A 19112-nucleotide genomic window follows, 5' to 3' on the forward strand; every position below is an offset into this window, starting at 1 on the left:
GAGGGATCCAGGTTACCCCTACAATCAACTCACTCTCCCGTTCCTGTCACTGTGAAAATTATCCTTTCATGCGGTAACTTCTTTTTGTAGTGGAATGTATGTTGCTTGATCGGACCTGATGTGCCTACCCTGTATGCAATGATTCTGCTGTATATTTTTATTGTGTCCACTTGAAAAGAGGACCTTTTGCTCTTCTTATATTGCTATCTTTAAGAAGAAGCCGAAGGACACACCAACATTTAATACAATGTACTGACAAGGGCAAACTGTGATTCAACTCCCTCTTCGTTGAACGTTAAGCAAGTAAAATCTAAAAATCTACCTCTTATGTTGACGGTGTCAAGTGAGATGTTAGATTTTCTAAAGAGAAATATCCCAAATTTAGTCGCATTTTCGGATCAATTGGACAGCAAGCGCTATTCAGATGGTGCATGTATTCATGCTCGTTGATTGTGACGTTTGATTGTTTTGTTGGGATTCTACCATTCCATCAGCAGTAAATCATGGTAAATTATATGCGACAAAAGTGTGTGAAGTCACTAAAGTATTTTTAGACTGCGTTAACAAGGTAGTGAACCTCTTGTCCACTTGATACTGCTACTCCACAAACACGTCTCTCATGCAGTTCGTGCCTGCTGTTCACATTGCAATGAAATCTTTAAAGGCGACTAAGCCTGGGGTCTTATATTTTCTCTTCGTCCCAACAGACAATGTCCCAAATTTAGTCGCCTTTTATATATATATATTTATTATGTTGTTTGGTTGTTTTATTAGGATTATATCAAGTATTTTGTAGACTGCGATGATTGTCTCGTATGTTACGATCTCCTTGTACATTTTATACTGTTACCCAACAGAAGCATGTATCACTTGGTCATTTAAAACTGCAAGCTCTACAAGTAAAACGTTACATTGTGTCTGCTTAGCATAAAGGTAGTGAGACGACTGGTTCACCACCGGATTGACTGTGTTGCTTTGTGTCTTTGGTGGCATGCTTCAGTGATATAGCACTATAAAAACGTCAAGAGTTCCACTATACAAGAAGATGCAACAAGAATATACCGCAGTTTGTTTGTTTGTTTGATTAATTTACGTCCTATTAACAGCTATGATCATGCAAGGACGGCCTCCCATGTATGCGGCGTGTTGCGTGTATGTTGTGCGAGATGCGTGTTTTGGGAGACTGCAGTATGTTCGTGTTGTGTCTTCTTGTATAGTAAAACTGTTGCCCTTTTTATAGTGCCAAATCACTGAAGCATGCCGCCGGAGACAACAAGCAACACACCCCATCCGGTTAACTTTATACTGACAACAGGCTAGCTGCAATATGTAGCTCAAAAGACTTTTAGACAGAAAATGGTGTCGTCTCTAAGGTATAGTAGGCCGGGTACGTATACTCGTTCTAACAATAGGCGAACCAGTCGTCCAACTCCTTGAATGCTGAGCGCTAAACAGGAGCAGAAGCTGCCACTTTTATAGACTTTAGTGTGTCTCGGCCAGGGGACAGAACTCAGAGCCTTCCTCACAGGGGCGAACACTCAACTCAAGGCCAAAAGTGAGGCGGTGCCAAGGGAGGCATTAGGAAAGATAAAATCGGTAAGGAAGAAGAGAAAAAATAAGATACTAAATTAAGTCGTCATTACGATCATGCAATAGGGGCAGCAGGTACAATTCTGACAAATGGTAGGTGTCACAGTATATCTGAGATGTCGTGGATTACAGTAAAACTTCCCGGCGACTTATTTTTGCGATTTCAGTCCGAAAAACTTTTTAACAATGATTTAAACTCATATGGGTCTTATTTACATTTGGTTGTTCAACTAACTTATGGCGACGATTAATGTTTTACGATCTATTGTCGTCGCGAAATACACCTAGATAAATCGTACGCGAAAAAAAAATCGATTAACTGTAATATGCACACATACTACCTTTCAGTAGTAGTGATAGTGCGCGAGTCATTTATTCCATCTTTGTCTCTCAAACAGAACCCGAAGTTGTTTTATAAGCAGACATATGTGTATGCTTTAGCTGGCTATGAAATGTTTTCTTACTTTGTGCACCGTCAGTGACGTTTAACCGGTCAATGTCCAGCTCCGCGTAAAGAAGGACTGACGTAAAGATTTGTACATGCTGCATATATATTTGTTCATATCCAATATATATGTAAATCACAGAGACAATGCGTTTTATTGAGAGGGGTGTATTATTCTATAATAAAAGATTATATTTCCAGGGATCAATGCATTCTCGGGGCATATACGGGGACTCTATTTGATTTCTATTGTTAAAGGTTGAATAAAAAATCTAATTAAATAACGTTTTGAAACCTTAGAAAAGCCGTACAGATTTTAATGGACGTGATTGCCAAGCGGATTATGTAGAAGTTGAGGTCAAAAGCTACGAAACAATTGCGTTGATCTGCTCGTGTCGTGTGCCATTTGTGGCTAGTGGAGCGATCCTACCTGCCTTTTGTGTAGTACTGTGTACATACCCTTACCGTCCCCAATAGACGCTGGTAACAGTAGTCGGGAGCCATGTCTGATCAGGCCCCACTCTATAGATAGTGGTACACAAACGTCTGTAATGTCGGGACCCTCCCCAACCTATACGGGAATCCTTGGAAGTTATTTTACAAAATGGAAGATCGAATAGTGTCTTTTCCGACTTTACAACAACACCTCCATTACGTACCCGAATATAGGAATGTAGTTATACTTACAGGTAAGTTGTAATATATATTTTCCTATTTTGTTTGATTGTGGTAGTTTAAATAGCAAGGCTTTAACGGGACAGGTAGAGTGGTATATGTGTTTGTCGATACGTATAAAGATAACACCAAGTCGACCGCTGTCAAGTGACAACCTTATGTACTTTATATAAAATGTCTTTCAAAAAGTGACCTATTTGCGTACACGTTTTCGGTCAAATATCTCACTTTCACTATATTTTGTACCGTTGTTGTAAATTTAAGTTATTAATTGTGTATTTGCCATTATCGTCGGATCAATTTGCCTTTAGTTTCATTGAATGACAGTACATACATAACCTTGCTTCCGTGAAAGGAATAATTATGTGCAGTATATATGTTTAACTAGCGCCGATGGGAAATACTTCAGGCTAGTGGTATAGTTAATTGAATTAGCTATTTAAGAGGTGGGGTAGATTTCAGTAAGGTGATTCAGTGTTAAATGTACATATTACAAAATAAACATTCACGTTTAAACCTATCTCGGACATATATGTGCCACTGGATTTATGTATGGGGGTATATACGAGAACAATCCTCTCAGACAGTGCTACTTGTTCTGACAGGGTTTTTATCTCCAGCACTTAATCACTCAAACTTGTTTGACTTTCAAAATGAAATTCTCTACTGACAACAAAGGTCCTTAAACAACCTTAATTATAAAAGAACGTTTAATACAATCAAACAGAAACAGAATTGAATGTAATTTAATTTAAATATGTTTGAAAGAAATATAATGATAATCCAGATATTTCATATATGAATACATATTACTCCTGCTACATGTAATTGATATACTACAGATATTGATGCCATTCCTATGTTGGCTAATTGATGAAATGTTAACTGTGTAGTGCAAAGGTTATTATGGGATGTCATATTTCGCCGTTATTCCCTGATTCTGAGAGATATATTCAGAAGATGGCATAGATGTTGCCGCTAGAGCAATGGACAGAGTAGAGATCACTTCTACTCTGAAGGGCCAATCCTAGAAGGTCTGTCACTGTGTCAATCCCAAGTAATAGATTGAAATGACCTTGGTATAACAGTATCAGTATAACAGACACCCGAATAACAAATATACGTAACCAGTACATAGAAAACAAACCAATTTCATTCAGCGGAAGGTCTTACAATGAAAACGACCACAGTCATTTGGGAAATTGATTATGATCTATAGATGATAACTACATCAGACGATAAAAGAGATTTTGAGGCCCCCAACATCGCAAATAGTAGTGTATCAATACTGAATGAGATCATGTTAATTTATACAAAAAACATCTTCACCAAAAGCAAAGGTGATTGAGTATTGCCGGCATATGATCTTGCTTTGTTTGATCCTGATGAATCTTTTCACGTGTAGCCTCCTTTTAATGTCACCCAGATATTATACACGATAGAGCCATTTACATCTGCAACCAGTATTGGACGTCTACTAGAATACCATATTGCTGGTATGGTTCGCATATGTCGATTATATAATTGAAGTTAAAGTAAATCTGTCAATAAGCTTGAAATGTAGGTTTTGTGTAGTTTACTATTCTGAAAGTAATTAAGTCTCAATCAGTAGAGATTTCCTATCGATATAAGGTCATGTTCCTTTAGTTGTTTATAGGTCAGACTGGCCACCAATCTATTGGCATAGTGAACTTTAGTTTATTTTGTTGTTTCTCTCAAAATACCAATTTGGCTTTTCTTCGATAATAATTAGAATAGTCATTCGCACCCTTCTGCATACACTATCAAGATGTAATTATTTACCTTTTATCGTAAGAGGTTGATTACACATCGTAACAAAACCAACATAACTAACTCAAGGTGTTCTATTTCAAATTAATTCAATTTGAATTAATTCTGTATTTGAGAATTGAATGAGCATATGGGCTAGTTACTCATCGGATATATATGGATTGTGTATCTCCAAAGTAATTTCCTGAGGTACAGAGTGAAATAGCTTCTACAAAAACAACAATATACGTAAAAAATCAATTTATATTTGAGTCCTTTGTAGCGCCTTTTCTAAATACAATACAATAATAAATTTTCTAAATCAGAATCCATAGTCAGTATCAAGAGTCCATCGTAATACCGGTGAATGACCCAAACATAATTTGGTTAACGTTTCACAAAACAAACAGGACAGTGAGATGTTCAATTTTCCAAGTTCTGCAATCATCGGTGCATTAGAGTACTACTAGATCGTTTTATTTCCTATATTTCTCTTCATTGTAAACAACCCTACTTCACAATGATGAACATGTTTATCATATTTGTACAAAAGTAAATGAACTACAGTATATAAGCCTAAACATGCACTACTTGTTTAACCCCAACAAAGCGCTCGGATATTAACGTTAATCTTTTACATTCAGTTGTGAATAATCGGATTATTTTAATTCTTTTGAATATCAAAAAACATCTCTGTACGGTAATTGATGGCATGTTAAGATGGGTGTTTCACTGTCAATTATTACACATTAAATACAAGCATACCTATTGGACATCATTCCCGAAAAGAATGTAATAATTTGATCTTTAACACAAAATAAATGTTTACAATTTTATGAAAATGGAACCGAAAATAAACACCTAGGAAGATGCTGAAATATTTAAGTGAAATTACATTATATTCCATTAAGAGTTCTCAGATTAGGCCTGTAAATAACGAATACGGTATAATAAACACATTATCCTAACTGAAAAGGATATTAAACATATCGAAACCAACTAATATTCGCGTGCGATTGAGTTTCGCAGGAGATTAAATTAGTACTTCTACTTCTTCATCATAATGACCACCTTCAACAGGATGAAGTTTATGTCACATGGTGGTGTGCTAAAACCAAGGATTGAGTCGATTTTTAAAAAAGGGGGGATTTTTATGGTAGTTTTGTGAGGGCTGTTTTGAAAGATTCGAGTTTTGTGATTTTACAAATATCTTGAGGTAATAACTGTTCCAATCTGATAGTAGTTAGTAGTAAGGCATGGATACGCGAAATTAAGTAGCCGCGAAAAAATTGTTTAAAGTATCACTGCTAACGTTTAAGGAGAATTAAATCACGTACGAGCTCCACAAGAGTAAACGTATTTTTTATTGTCGATCACTATATGATGATAGGTCTATTAATTTCCCTATTCAAACCTTTTACAATCAGAGGTACCTTGATGCTGAAATACTAATTTTTGAATATATAAAGTTAACTAAACATTTCAACGAATGCTACAAGTTTCACGTTACATGAAATACACACATCAATTTTAAGTTGTCTTATATGTTATCTAAAGTAAATACTCATTGATTGTATACAGAAAATGTTTGAAATGGTCACGTGATAAAAGTCGTTGTCAAATAAGATACAAGCAAAACAACACTCAAATATGATTGTTCCCGAAAATATTTGTCACCGATAACACTTATGATATTGTTTGTGTAACCTATTCAGAATAATGATTTTGTTGATTTTTTTGTTTCCTAACAAACCCCAGAACAGTGTACAGGGATTACCTTATTCCCGTAAATACCTACATACACACTAACTAGCTATGCTAAGTACAATGTCTTTGTGTGAGGTGACGCCTGAATGGCCCCGTTAGGTATACGTCTATATATACCTATACTGGATACGGTATCTATGATCGAATTTATAAACATGAATGCACTATAGACACAATGGGAACAAAATACAAAGCTCATACCAGTAAACAATCAATGATGAGAAGAACAATCCGCTTATTTATGCGCCCTTCAAACGATTTACAACAACCATGATGGTCGATCCAGAGAAAGACAAACTATATACAAACAGATTTTATTTATATATATATATCATTACGGGTGTTAACATACTCTCTTAAGCAATGCATTAAAAATTCTTAATATGTTTCAAAGCAAGTTTACACAAGAAAGACATTATAGTAATTTAATATACATTGGACCGATGATTACACGTATTAGTGTAATCAATTCTTTAAAAAAAACATTAATTTAATATATATTACATACTGGCACATTGAAAATTTTGTTTCACAAAATTAAATAACTTTAAAAATTCCAGATTTTACCATAATATATTTTGCACAATGGATACTGTGATTGCACAAAATATTGGTCATTCTGTACTGATATCGCTAAAGACTTACATGTAACACCTTTATGTTATAGGGCCGATGGTACGAGGGTCTGTATAAAACGGGATTGAAAAACATATTGCAAACAACATTTATGCTTTTTACAATCAGACATTGGTAAATTCGTTATTGAGCAGATACACCTTAACCTTTACAATCGCACGTCTTAGAAAGGTTAAAGAGTAGTATTTCCAAGATGAAAACCTATGGCACCACCCCGTTGAGTACTATAAAAAGACTTGAAGCAAGTAACTTCTACCCAGGATTTTATACATTACAAATGTTCACCCCTTTGTCCTGATGAGAAGCAGTTTGAACAAGACAATTGTAGCTGTAGATGGTATCCGTTTGTAAACATGTATAAACACTATCAAACACATTCAATGTGGGTAGTTTGTTTAAAAAATACGATAATGAGACAATATTTATTTGTAAAGAAAGAAAATCTCGGAAACATCCTAGGCTAATGTTACTAGTAAACAAAAGAGATTGTATGCTTTATGGAATTATCCTCGAATCTATCCTACTTAAAGTTAAAAAGACTTCTATCACTAAATTCAGAATACAGTGTACATGTGCATGTGAACATTGTTTCTAATTAGCTTACGGCAACATTTATTGATAGAATGCAAATAAGTTATTTTCGTTGTAATACACTTTATGGAAAAATACATATCTGATTTTATTGAAATTCTAAATCTCATACATGAGTTTGATCTTCAAATCGCTCAAGTAACTTTAACTCTCGTTACTGTATTTTATGTTTTGAGCTTTATAATTAATTGGCGAGTCGCTGACACCAATTTGTTAAGATATAGAGAAATTGATTTAATGATATACGTCTCGGCATATCAATGGAATTATGGAAATGATAAAGGAAAGGATATTGATTCTTCTATAGAGGAAAACAAACAAAATTGATTTTTGCTTTTGATTTGAATTACAAATGTTAGTACCGTGTACCATATACATCTCATTATAAACTCACATTATTTGATAGAGTATAGTTTCACAGTCTACAAAAAGGATCTAAAACGAAGCATAATAATTATACTACATAATAAGTCCAACAACATATTCACAACCACACCAGCGCCTCACACTTAGTGAAGACTGTGCCTCCATACCTTTTCACATTAAGTTTACATAGACGTTCATACAGATATGACATATTAACTAAAGAATTAATTAAATATACGAACACGCATTGAACCTTTAACACATTTCTGTATTATCTCATTGGAATCTGTCATTTATAACTGTGTAGAAGTATTAGGACTACATTATTAAATTTAGTTTGATTAATTTCATATCATAATTATAAGTACATTGCATAATAAGGCATAATCATTTCAATAAAGCAGTTTGGATGTATATTTTTTTTCTAATTTCAACAACAGCCACCTATTAAGCCAATATTCTATAGGATTTTCAAGGAAAGATACTACATTGTAACCATTGACCTACATAACTACGTAGGTAGCGCACAGAATTACGTTACCAAGATATTAATAAGAAATCAATAATTTATGTCAATAATAACGGCAGAGCACCTTTAAGCCTTTCGCCATTGTTAACCTATATTGAAATGATATTAGGTGTTTCATGTCCTAATGCGAACGTCTCTGATAGGCTCTGACTATTATGGTATTATAAGTAGTTTTAATTGTTGTTTTGGTGTTTTTTGTGAGGGGGGACGGGGGAATGGTTGTTTGTTCGTTGTCCTTATGATCTTTCTAAAAGTAGCTGTGTCTAGTGTCATTTATACGCGTGTCAAACTGAAGATAGAGAGAAAGCATATGGTCAGATCATGAAAAATGACCCTCGTTGTCGTCGTTGAAATCGTGGCCAAAGAAACTTTTAAAAATCTAAGCCAATAAGCCAGCTTCCATTATAATTGTTTGCGTGCAAATTTGAGAGGGGAAAAGGCAAAGGGTGATAGAGGTAATATCAGACACCCAATATTGTTACCACGGTTCTTATAACCGTTACACCATAATGAATCGTTCAATATATTTCAACCAATGGCCCTTATACATATTACTACGCTTTGTACACCGTGGTTCAAGTGCTTGTCTATAAATCAATTATACACTCATTTCCATTGAGTCAATATGCAGTTGTAGCTTGATTCTGTTTATGTAGATCAGAGATGCAAAGGTGATCAGGGTTGTATTGGCAATATTCGTTGTAAGTGATGCTTACCGATATGTCTGATATCGGATGGTATATGGATTGCAAAGACGAACAGTTATAGTACCACTATGCCTTTTTGTATTTTTATTTCAATATTCTCTCTATTTTGTAGGATGAAGATCAACACACACCCATGATTAGACAGATATGCTGATAGCAGCGGCTTATAGTTGATTTCTTATAATACATACTGACTGAGAGCGATAACACATCGTCATTATGGCGACGATAGACAAAAAGAAAACATTCGACTTTCGAATGTCGAAAAAAGTGGCGGAATTGACGCAGGTAGTTCATATGCTTTTCACAAGAAACCATGAAAAAGAGGTTGAGATAGAAGCCATTAAGGATGCGTATGAATTCGAACTATCATTGGTGTTAGAGGATGCAGAGGGAAGGATAGCTTCGCTGGACCAGAAACGGAAGGACTTAGAGGCTCTACTGGATAAGGAACGGTTAGCAGGGAAAGAACGAGTAAAAGAGGCTATCCAAGAGCAAGCCAACGCAAGAGAAGAGCAGTGGAAACAGCAGATCCAAGCTCTAGAAAAACAGTTGTCCGAGGAAAAATCGGACAGTCAAAATTTACGGGACTTGTTGATTAATGCTCAGAAAGACATTGAGAAATTAAGAGAGGGTGTTGCAGAACAACTGAAAATTAAAAATGAGGAGATTCAGAGCAAAAATCGAGAACTTGAGAGATTACGGCGGTTGTTAGCCGAACTTGAGAAAAGTTCCTCTGATAAGGAGGTTCAATATCAAGAAGCCATAAAGGAATTAGAAAGGACCAATGAGAAACTGGAGCGAGAGTTAGCTCAGCTTCAAGCTCTTTTGGAGGAAACGCATAGGAATAAAATTCAATTGGAGGCTAAAAATGTGAAATTAGAGACAGATTTAAAAAATCTGAAGAAAGATTTTGGTAGAAAAGTGGCAGAAGTAGTAGCTACACAACAGAGACAGCAAAACCAGCAACAGAATAGTGTGCCCCCTCCAAGGAGCGCGACCAACTTCACGGTAAGTAATCGAGGGCAATCTTTTAATAATACGGTGGTTTGTTTAACTATATGGTCGAATGCATATGAGATCGACATTTCAATTTACATTCCAAAGTATAATTCCATTTTGTTTTAATGTGTGGTTATTTTTTAATTAACTTGTCAAATTATTGTATACAAATTATATCACAATATCTTACAATTATTTTGAATATTTAGATTACAGTTTGTGCATACGGTCTTGTGTACGTTCGTAGTAAACTTGATGTTAAATGTACACTATCATGGTCAACACAATAGGTTGCCTGCTTAACTTGATTGAAATTGATGGCCCTAAATGATGATTGAAAATGTTGGCATTGTTTCCCTGTAATCATTGCTTGTGTAAAAAAAAATCATGAAGACAATAATGTGTCTGAATGTGAATGTGTACGTTTACTTAGCCGTAACGAAAATGCCTCCCGGTAAGAAGTATGCATTGTGCTGAAATATGTTTTTGTTACATTTTTAAAATGAAGTATAGCTTTATAAGACTTTTGCGCAATCAATGTTTAAATTTGACAGGTGAAAACAAAAACAAATTAAGTTCAACTAAGTTTTGGAATCCGGTCAATTTTTTTTATTGTGATTTATATCAATTGATGAACTGTATAAATAATTCAGCACCATTCACTAGCAGTAATGTGCTATTAATATGGACATTTTATAGATTTTAACTACTTTAGTGCTCGAGTCAATAGACCTACTAATGGCACTCTTATGTCCGTGGACAAATATTAGCTATTCGGAGTAAACATCACAGAGCACTGTTGACAGACCGGTGCGATAGGTTAACTGTACGTATATTGAAAATCGATGTTTGGTAGGCCCTTTTTAGCCATGTATGAATCATGCAAAAATGTTTTATGTGTTTGTGAATTATGCATAAAATTTTTATGTATTTGTGAATAATGCATAAAATGTTAGTAACTATCACTTCAAAATGAAATATCGTGTCTCGTTTGCAAGTGCAAAACACTATAGTATAAGTGATGTTTGTTAAGGAATAACTGGTGAAAACTGAAGAAACAAAATTTAGAACATCCAAAACATTACTATTTATGATAAGAGCACACTCTTCGTTTACATCAAGATGTGATTATAGTAAAATTCACACTAGAGCTAAATTGACCGTATTTATTTTTCGAATGTCGCATATATGACACACCTGGAAAAAATTGCATTCCATTATTTCATTCAGCATACACAAGCTGAATAGTACACATACATTCGAATAAATACTCTAATAATAAGTATTAGAAAATCAAGTTCTCTCTGATTGACATCAGGTGAAATCTGAATGTATACATGTGATATTCGTATCAAATATATCATCACACATATGTTTTCAGCAGGAGAGAAATTGTTCAAAAACCTCTCAGGTAAATCTCCTGATAACCCGAATGAACATAGAACCAATCAAGGATGATGTAAAACAAGTTAGTCTATATACCTTTAGTTTACCTTATGTTACTTATTTGCATGGTTTTTATATTACATACTAAAGGTGAACGTTTAATCATCACAGTCTAGGTGTACGTTTATCATTAATATTCCCATATTGTGGAGTTACCTCCCTTGCAGGTCGGTATCCATTGTGACGTCATTATTTTGTGAGCGAAACTCTCGTTGTTTTCTCTGAAAAACTTATGACGTTATACACCGAAAAGCATGACGTCATAATCAATACATACCTGCAAGAGAAGATAACTCTCTAATTTGCCAATACAGAATAAGCCATTATACAGCCTTATTTTATTCTATAACCACCCTTTTATGTTACAACTGCCTGATCGAGAGTCGTACACCTCCTGGTTGTGTAAAATATTACAGTATTGTTTTGTAACCAACCTTTTGATGTTTGTATCTGCCCATAAGAAGCACATTCCCTACTGTTTAAACATTTTATATCCCAAACCTTTTCCGTAACATGCTGTCCCTCCTATTCATACCAACATACATGTACTAGAACATTCTGTATACCAGTTAACCAATGACCTCCATATAGTTGAAAATAATTACTAAGAGCATCAAATGTTAATTTAAAAGCCAATAAAAAGTCCGTGAAATATGGCACTTTTGTATATAGAACAGGGATGAAATGCAGTGGTATACGCCCCAGGTATGTTTAGCTAGGAAAATAAAAAAAGTAGATCGCAAGTTCGAAAATGTTGTTCTGTCTGTCGTGTATTATTACATCGAACTGTTTGTCCTTTCAGACATTATTGCTATTCTCCAATGATTATTTTTAGTTTTAATTCAAGTATTCATAACCGACATCTTCTTTTGGTTGATTCGAGATACATCCACTTGTATTTATCTTTATTACAAGTGCACTATTCTACGGTCTTAAATCCAGTTTAATTGGTATTTTTCTTTTCTCCCCGTTAATTTGGTGGTTTTATTTGCATTTTAGTATCTTCGTCAGCAATTTAAAGGTGATTTTTTTTAAAAGGTCTTCTTATCTTTTGCCTCAACGGATAAATCTAGAAATCCTTTGGCCTTAAATATGGCTGTAAGTGTAACTTATTACAAGGTGAGAATAACACACATTTATACCTGACCTGAACTTTCAGAAAATACAGATGCCCAGCACGCCCAAAGATAAACACCACCAGGTAACATTAGTAGTGACCATACTCCACTACCGCGCCACGTGTGACGTCATCACTTTCACGTGTGACGTCATTATCTTCACGTGTGAACGTTATCACCACGTTTGACGTCATTATCATTATGGGAAATTTGGTGTCTGTGCATTTTCTCTTGATTTATATATCATTACATATCTAGCATACACTGTATATACTGTAGAATTCTTTAGTATCTATCAGACGAATTACGCCCTAATATATTGGTTGATTAAGTAACAAGAACGGCTGTGATATATTCAGTATTCGAAAAAGGGAAAAACGATATTTTTATAGAATTTTATTAATTTCATTTCATTTCTTACGAGCATTAATTAGCTTTGCTTAATCAGAAAATCCAAGCCTTCTACACGGCTTTCAAACTTGTTTTTATCATTCTATTTTGCATTATCAATACCGAGTGAATTAACAGTTACCTCCCCTTCCTATATTCTAATGAATAGTGTTTTGATATTTTGATACAATGCCATTCGAGATAAAACAATTGATACTTCATCAAAGCATTTGCTATGCACTATGTCCTACATTTTGCTAGTGTAAATTACAATATGTATGAGTTTTAACCAGCTTACTAAGCCAGTTTAGATTCTATTCCTATATCAGCTAAATATTTATGGATCAATTTCTTTCTCATTCATTCACAATTTTTATCATTTAATTCATGACTACCATTCATACTGTGCAATTCAATTTACATAAAAATTTACCTTTCAGAAATTTATTAATCAACATACTATATCAACAAATTACTCTTAATTTTACACATGTTTTATCGTGGTACATGTATATGACTATTATTACAAAAACATGAATAATAAAAGATTACTCTATCAAAATGAAATATCTAATGTGATATCAATTACCGTGCCGTTTCTACCTCAATGATCATCTCCATGTCCAAATCTATTGTTAATCTCCAGGCCTGTGTTGCAGAAATTCTTGTTATATTTTCATTGTTCCTGTGTGAAATGTATTGTTTGTCGTTTTCAAATATCATTAGGCTCGAATTTGCATAAAAATGTCAAACTCATTATTTTGTGTTGATATGTCAAGATTCGGGACCTCTATTATATGATTTTACAGGATTATAACGATGAAGTCGAGAAGCTCCGAAAGGAAGTACAAAGATACCGAATGGAACTGTCAAATCGTGACGGCAACTTTAACCGAATGTTCAGCAATAGTCAACCCATGGTTGTTGATCCCAGAGCAGGAAAGATAGGGGTCAGTCAAAACCAGATCCTGTCTGGACACAATGCTACGTACACGGAGACGATTGGCCTTCCGGTCAGGGAAAAGTCTTTCTCGTATGCATTTGTACAATCAATTGACGAAGTAAGTGACTTAAAGGCTATTGGCGCGTGGTGTGGCATCAATAACAATCTGGCTATGGTGATTTCAGTGGTTTGATCCTTATAATCCTCATCATCGCATGCTACCATACTATAGATAGACCCATCCTAACTAAACCAATCATGTTATATTATATCATAAACAAATCATTTATTTTCCTTTGCTTAAATATGAAAGTTTCATCAGTCGTGTAATGAAAACTGGTGAAAATTCATAAATTATAATATATACAATATATATACAGCTTGTCATCCTTTGGCCGACAGGCATTGACGAAAGTAATAATTATAACAACTCGAAGAGCTTACAAAACGCCAGAAGAAAATTTAAAAAAATGCAAATACTTCATAAGAAATTAAAGCAACAGTTTATCTTAGAATTCAAAATGATATGATATCTTTAATTAGCTCAGGTATTTGATTTAAAACTAATTTAGGTATAACTACCTGTCATTATTAAAAAGGTGAAATATTCCAGTGTCGCAAGCTCACACAAGGAAATTTTTACAACTATGGCTGTTTTTCCTAAGAGCAAATTTCGTTCTTGCTACATATGACCATACAGCATATTACATGAATGCCTTTTCAATGTTATCAAACACGAGATCTCCGGATTTATTTATCTTATGGATGTACAACCCTTTTTGTGTCAAGAGTTATTCAGCGTCATGATATATTGGGAAAACCTCTTAATTTCGCTTTTTATTCAAAGCCTAATTACGAATAATATCTATCACAAAGGACGACGGAAGTAATATTCAAATATAGAGAAAAATCAATGATAGTGATCCCCTCTCATTTTCTTTTCTCTTATAAATCACAGTGCAATTATATGATCTAGGCAAAACCCAACAGCAAAGTCGTTGTGTAGCATTTGTTCCTGAAAAAAACCCTGTAACAAGCAATGAGAAAACGTACACAGTCAATGTATAACATCATGAATGATACTCGATATACTAGTTACAATGCCCCTTACTCAGAAAATTATAAAATGTGTAGTTGGTTACAAATGTGTTCCATAGTCTTTAGCATCTCGGTGATCTACTTAGATTCGGATTTAGGTAATCTCTTATATAATCAAACAACTGGTGTTACCGATGGATCGTTGAAGGACGAATTTGCATTTTGTTTAAATCAATTTTTTATTTGAATAATTAATTTTGCTTGTTGTATAATAATTTCATGTTCGAAAATCTTTTATTCGGTCATGTGAGAAATATATTTTCTGCTTTTGAGTATGTTAATCATGTTCATATCATTGTGGGAATTGCTACCAGCCATAACCACCAAGCCAGTCTGAGTCATGTCCATACCGCCAAGCTTGTCTTTAACTCGCTTACTCGCCAAATTAATACCAAATGTTTGTGTTAACCTATATATATATATATATGGATTACCATAATGTAACGCAACGTTTTGCGAATTTGATATTAGAGTCGATTAACATTTTTTATTGTTATATAAAATATGGTGAAGTTATAACAATGCTAATAATCGCATGATGAAATTATAGATACTGTATATAAATGTAACAACATAGAAAAATATGTCTGTTTAGGGTTCATTGGCAAAAAATAGGGTCTGTAGGTCGGGATTTTTTCTTCTTTTAAGTAATGGCCGGAACCGGAGTCTGAGATTGAAATCCCGACTTTTTTTTTTTTTTTTTTTTTTTTTTTGTAGAAAAGTGGACACAAAATTAGGGTCGGGGGTAAAAAAATAATAGAGTCGGTCGGGTAACCCTAAACAGACATTTTTTTGCCTAAGTTGAAGGTAACCTTTAGCATGTTGTACCGTCGATCGTCCGTGAATTTCATTTATTTAAATGCAGTAATTTTTTTCTGCTTCTTATAAGAAGACGAGATTTTATCAGCGATTCTGGTTGTTAGAATTTAAATTGTATATCTTAATCTCATGAAAAATCAAACAGGTTTTTAATTGTGAAAAAAAAGTTTGCGATATATCACTTTGCTTATTTTCGATTCAGTGTTGTTATAATGCTGACTACAGCTACTTCTATCAAGAAAACCGGTCGTTTATGGATCCTTTTGGTTTTGGGAAAAAATGAAAACTTCTCAATTTTTTTTTCGATGTACAGCTCAACAGCAAGGTTACCGTTTGGATACAAGGAACTTGCATTGATTTCTAAAATGTCTTCAATGGGATGCTTTCCTCTTTCAACGAAAAATTCCCATTATCGTTTCGTCAATAACAAAATTATGTATTTTCATGCGGAAGGAAGACTGGCGAAATTGAGCAATAATCCCCTTGAAATAACAATAGTATTATGAAATATGAATAACAATGATATCTATATTCAAATGAGAAAATATTGCTTAGATATATATTTCCCGTAATCATTGAAATTGTCAGGTAAATTATACAGGCATATTGGGTACCAATGATTATCAGATGTACTAATAAAATAGTATTATCAGAAAATATTCATTTTGGGGTACAAATGGCGATAATTTGCGAGTGGCGAAAATAACCCGTTATACGGTATTTGAAACCCAATGAAGTTTATTGCTTTTATTTCTTATTTCTATACATGAATCTTATACACTTGCAGAAGCAAAGGCCGGCGAGTTCCCGTATTTCCTCGGCTACAGCGAGACTCCCTTCACTGACCCAGGAACAAAGGTCAAGGTTGACCAAACTAATGAAACCACGCCCTCTTCCCAAAGAGATGCTCTATGGCAAATGACATGAGGAGAAGCCAGGCTCTGACGCAATGTAAACAAAAATGAACGTAAAAATATGGCGATATATTCAAACTAGAAAAAGCAATGATTTTTCTGTGTGAAATGTATTATATATTTATTTCCCTCCTTTTCTATTTGATTGATGGTCTAAAACCTAATGGAAATATCTATTTCTAGGCAAAAACTGGTTTTATGTAATATTACCAAAATGTTTAAGTGCAAAACTTTCTGACGAAATGATACTCAATCTGTTCATTGACAGATCTTATCCTCATTAAAGACCTACTGGGAACCATGGTAAACATTTCTTATTTATCTTGAAGTTGTAACAGGGGATGGCCACAGGTTGAGGACATGGTGGACCACCATTGTTGTCTAGTCTGGCTTCACGTACTGCTCTTCTAGTATGCATTAGTATGTTACCGAACAAGCTAAGGAAAAATCATATTGGAAAGATGCAATTATTTCTCATATATGTGGTCATTACATGTAAGCTTGGAGCAACTGCATCGCCGATTGTTTCAGCATCATTTGTTTTTATATCTAAAAGACTGAACTATATTAAATATTTTGTTGTCTCTTGAATCTGAAATTTGATTATGAATTTTGATTGTCGGTATTAATAATTATCAATAAATATCATATCATAAAAAGTAATTTACCCGGTATATTGAAATATGAATAAACATATACGATTAACTTTATTAAAAAACAAAAACATGTACTTAATTGTTCTAGAATATATACGTATATACATTTACTATGATCTGTGTACTTCGGATATCGTAGCGACCAAATACTTACTATATGTGTATACAGTATAACTTGTCTAAACCGAACCCTGTATAAACCGGAAACTTGTCAATACCGATTAATTTGTTTGGTCCCGGAAAATTTCTTAATAAACTATAGTACCCAAAACCTGCATAATCCGGAACCTGTCTACTCTGAAAACCGGAACTGTCTAGGAAATTTTACTATACCTTTCTTTGTAAAATTAACTTGGGCAAACCGGCAACAATGTTTTCACAACATGGGACTGATCATGAGGCTCCTAAGGGGACTTACCTGTACCGGTATACTAAGGTCTAGATAACTTTTCAGTTTTCATTCTACGGTTTCGTTACATGTACATTGTATTTGTGAATACTTTTCACGGTCAATTCTAACAATAAAACATACACATAACTCCTGAGAGTTCATTTGAATGTAGCACACCGAGAGAAATTGATCGTACATGTATACCTCAGAAACCAAGAAAACGTAGGATGAAATTCTGTGTTCTACCATGTACATATGTGAGAATAAATGTTTGTGCTGTAATAAAACAGTTCTTCTGATGATTTCCATGTGAACATATTGTGATAAGGTTATATCCTCCATAAACCGAACACCTGTATAAACCGAACAAATCGACTGGTCCCCCGTTCACATCCGGTTTAGACAAGTTATACTGTATCAGTTCTAAATTGTCCAAAAAGTGTATGGCGTCTTTGAGAGTAGCAGCTGGGTCTGGGAACGTTAAAGATTTGTATAGTTAGTAATATTTATCATGTGTGTGAATTTGTTTTGTAAGTTAATCATGTTCCATAGGTATATTCATTGATTCATTGTTTCATATAGTTACACGTTAACTAACTTTCCGTGCCTATCGCGTTCTGTTGAATTTGGTGTTTTTTAAGGTATGCTGGTCTTGTTTCTGAAATTATTGTGCAAATATACAATAAATTTATGAAACAATTCAAAAACAATAAAAACGCCGCATTTATGATAATTACAATATGTTAATACAAATTCTGTGATAACACGTACGGCGGATGATAGTGTGCCGTATTTAATGACAAGTGTCCATAGTTATGAACGAAGAACATTCCGTCCATAAACATCTACATTGTTGTTTTAAAATGTGCCAAACAATGTGAATATGTGATTGAAGAAATAGTAAATGTGGTTCCGAAACTTAAATGTGTTGTTTGATTTTTAATTTAAAATTCTAACGAGAAATAATGCATACAGAAACAATCGTAGAAGCATGGTTAAAGTAAACATAATGTTAAGACTGTAAAATATATAAGGATTATAATTTAGAGTTACACAGACACAAAATCACGAATAATGTATGGCCTTGCGCGGGTAGGGTGTAAGAATTGTATACCTGTTCTCGCAGACAAGAGTAAAACAAATAACATGATCGTAAAAGGCGACTAAATCTGTGATTTTATATTTTCTCTTCTCCAACACTGACCTTTTCTCTGACGTCTCCTTTTTTAGGTTCAAATAAGATTTTATTAAAAAATCAT

At 34.1% G+C, this 19112-nt stretch overlaps 1 protein-coding gene across 4 annotated transcripts; it reads left to right on the forward strand.

Moving 5' to 3' along the window:
* Nucleotides 1-2444: 2444 nt before the first annotated feature.
* Nucleotides 2445-18777, forward strand: LOC138333201 (paramyosin-like). 4 transcript variants are annotated; one of them, XM_069281414.1, is made up of 5 exons: nucleotides 2445-2724; nucleotides 9189-10087; nucleotides 12684-12725; nucleotides 13842-14065; nucleotides 16680-18777. In XM_069281414.1, the coding sequence occupies exons 2-5, from the start codon at nucleotides 9296-9298 to the stop codon at nucleotides 16735-16737; spliced, it is 1116 nt and encodes a 371-aa protein (XP_069137515.1). In that variant the 5' UTR covers nucleotides 2445-2724; nucleotides 9189-9295; the 3' UTR covers nucleotides 16738-18777. The 4 variants fall into 4 exon arrangements, with proteins under 4 accessions (XP_069137515.1, XP_069137514.1, XP_069137512.1 ...); XM_069281413.1 differs by having other exon boundaries at nucleotides 13842-14045; XM_069281411.1 differs by having other exon boundaries at nucleotides 2447-2724; nucleotides 13842-14093.
* The last annotated feature ends 335 nt before the right edge of the window (nucleotides 18778-19112 follow it).

This window comes from Argopecten irradians, chromosome 10 (assembly GCF_041381155.1).
Source record: "Argopecten irradians isolate NY chromosome 10, Ai_NY, whole genome shotgun sequence".
Taxonomy (NCBI): Eukaryota; Metazoa; Mollusca; class Bivalvia; order Pectinida; family Pectinidae; genus Argopecten; species Argopecten irradians.

Bases quoted from the DNA above. Each gene is read 5' to 3' on its own strand.
- LOC138333201 (XM_069281411.1), top strand. From the start codon at position 9,296: ATGGCGACGATAGACAAAAAGAAAACATTCGACTTTCGAATGTCGAAA. The intron at 12,726-13,841 runs GTAACATTAGTA...ATGATTTTACAG, and splicing joins CCAAAGATAAACACCACCAG to GATTATAACGATGAAGTCGA. The intron at 14,094-16,679 runs GTAAGTGACTTA...ATACACTTGCAG, and splicing joins TTGTACAATCAATTGACGAA to AAGCAAAGGCCGGCGAGTTC.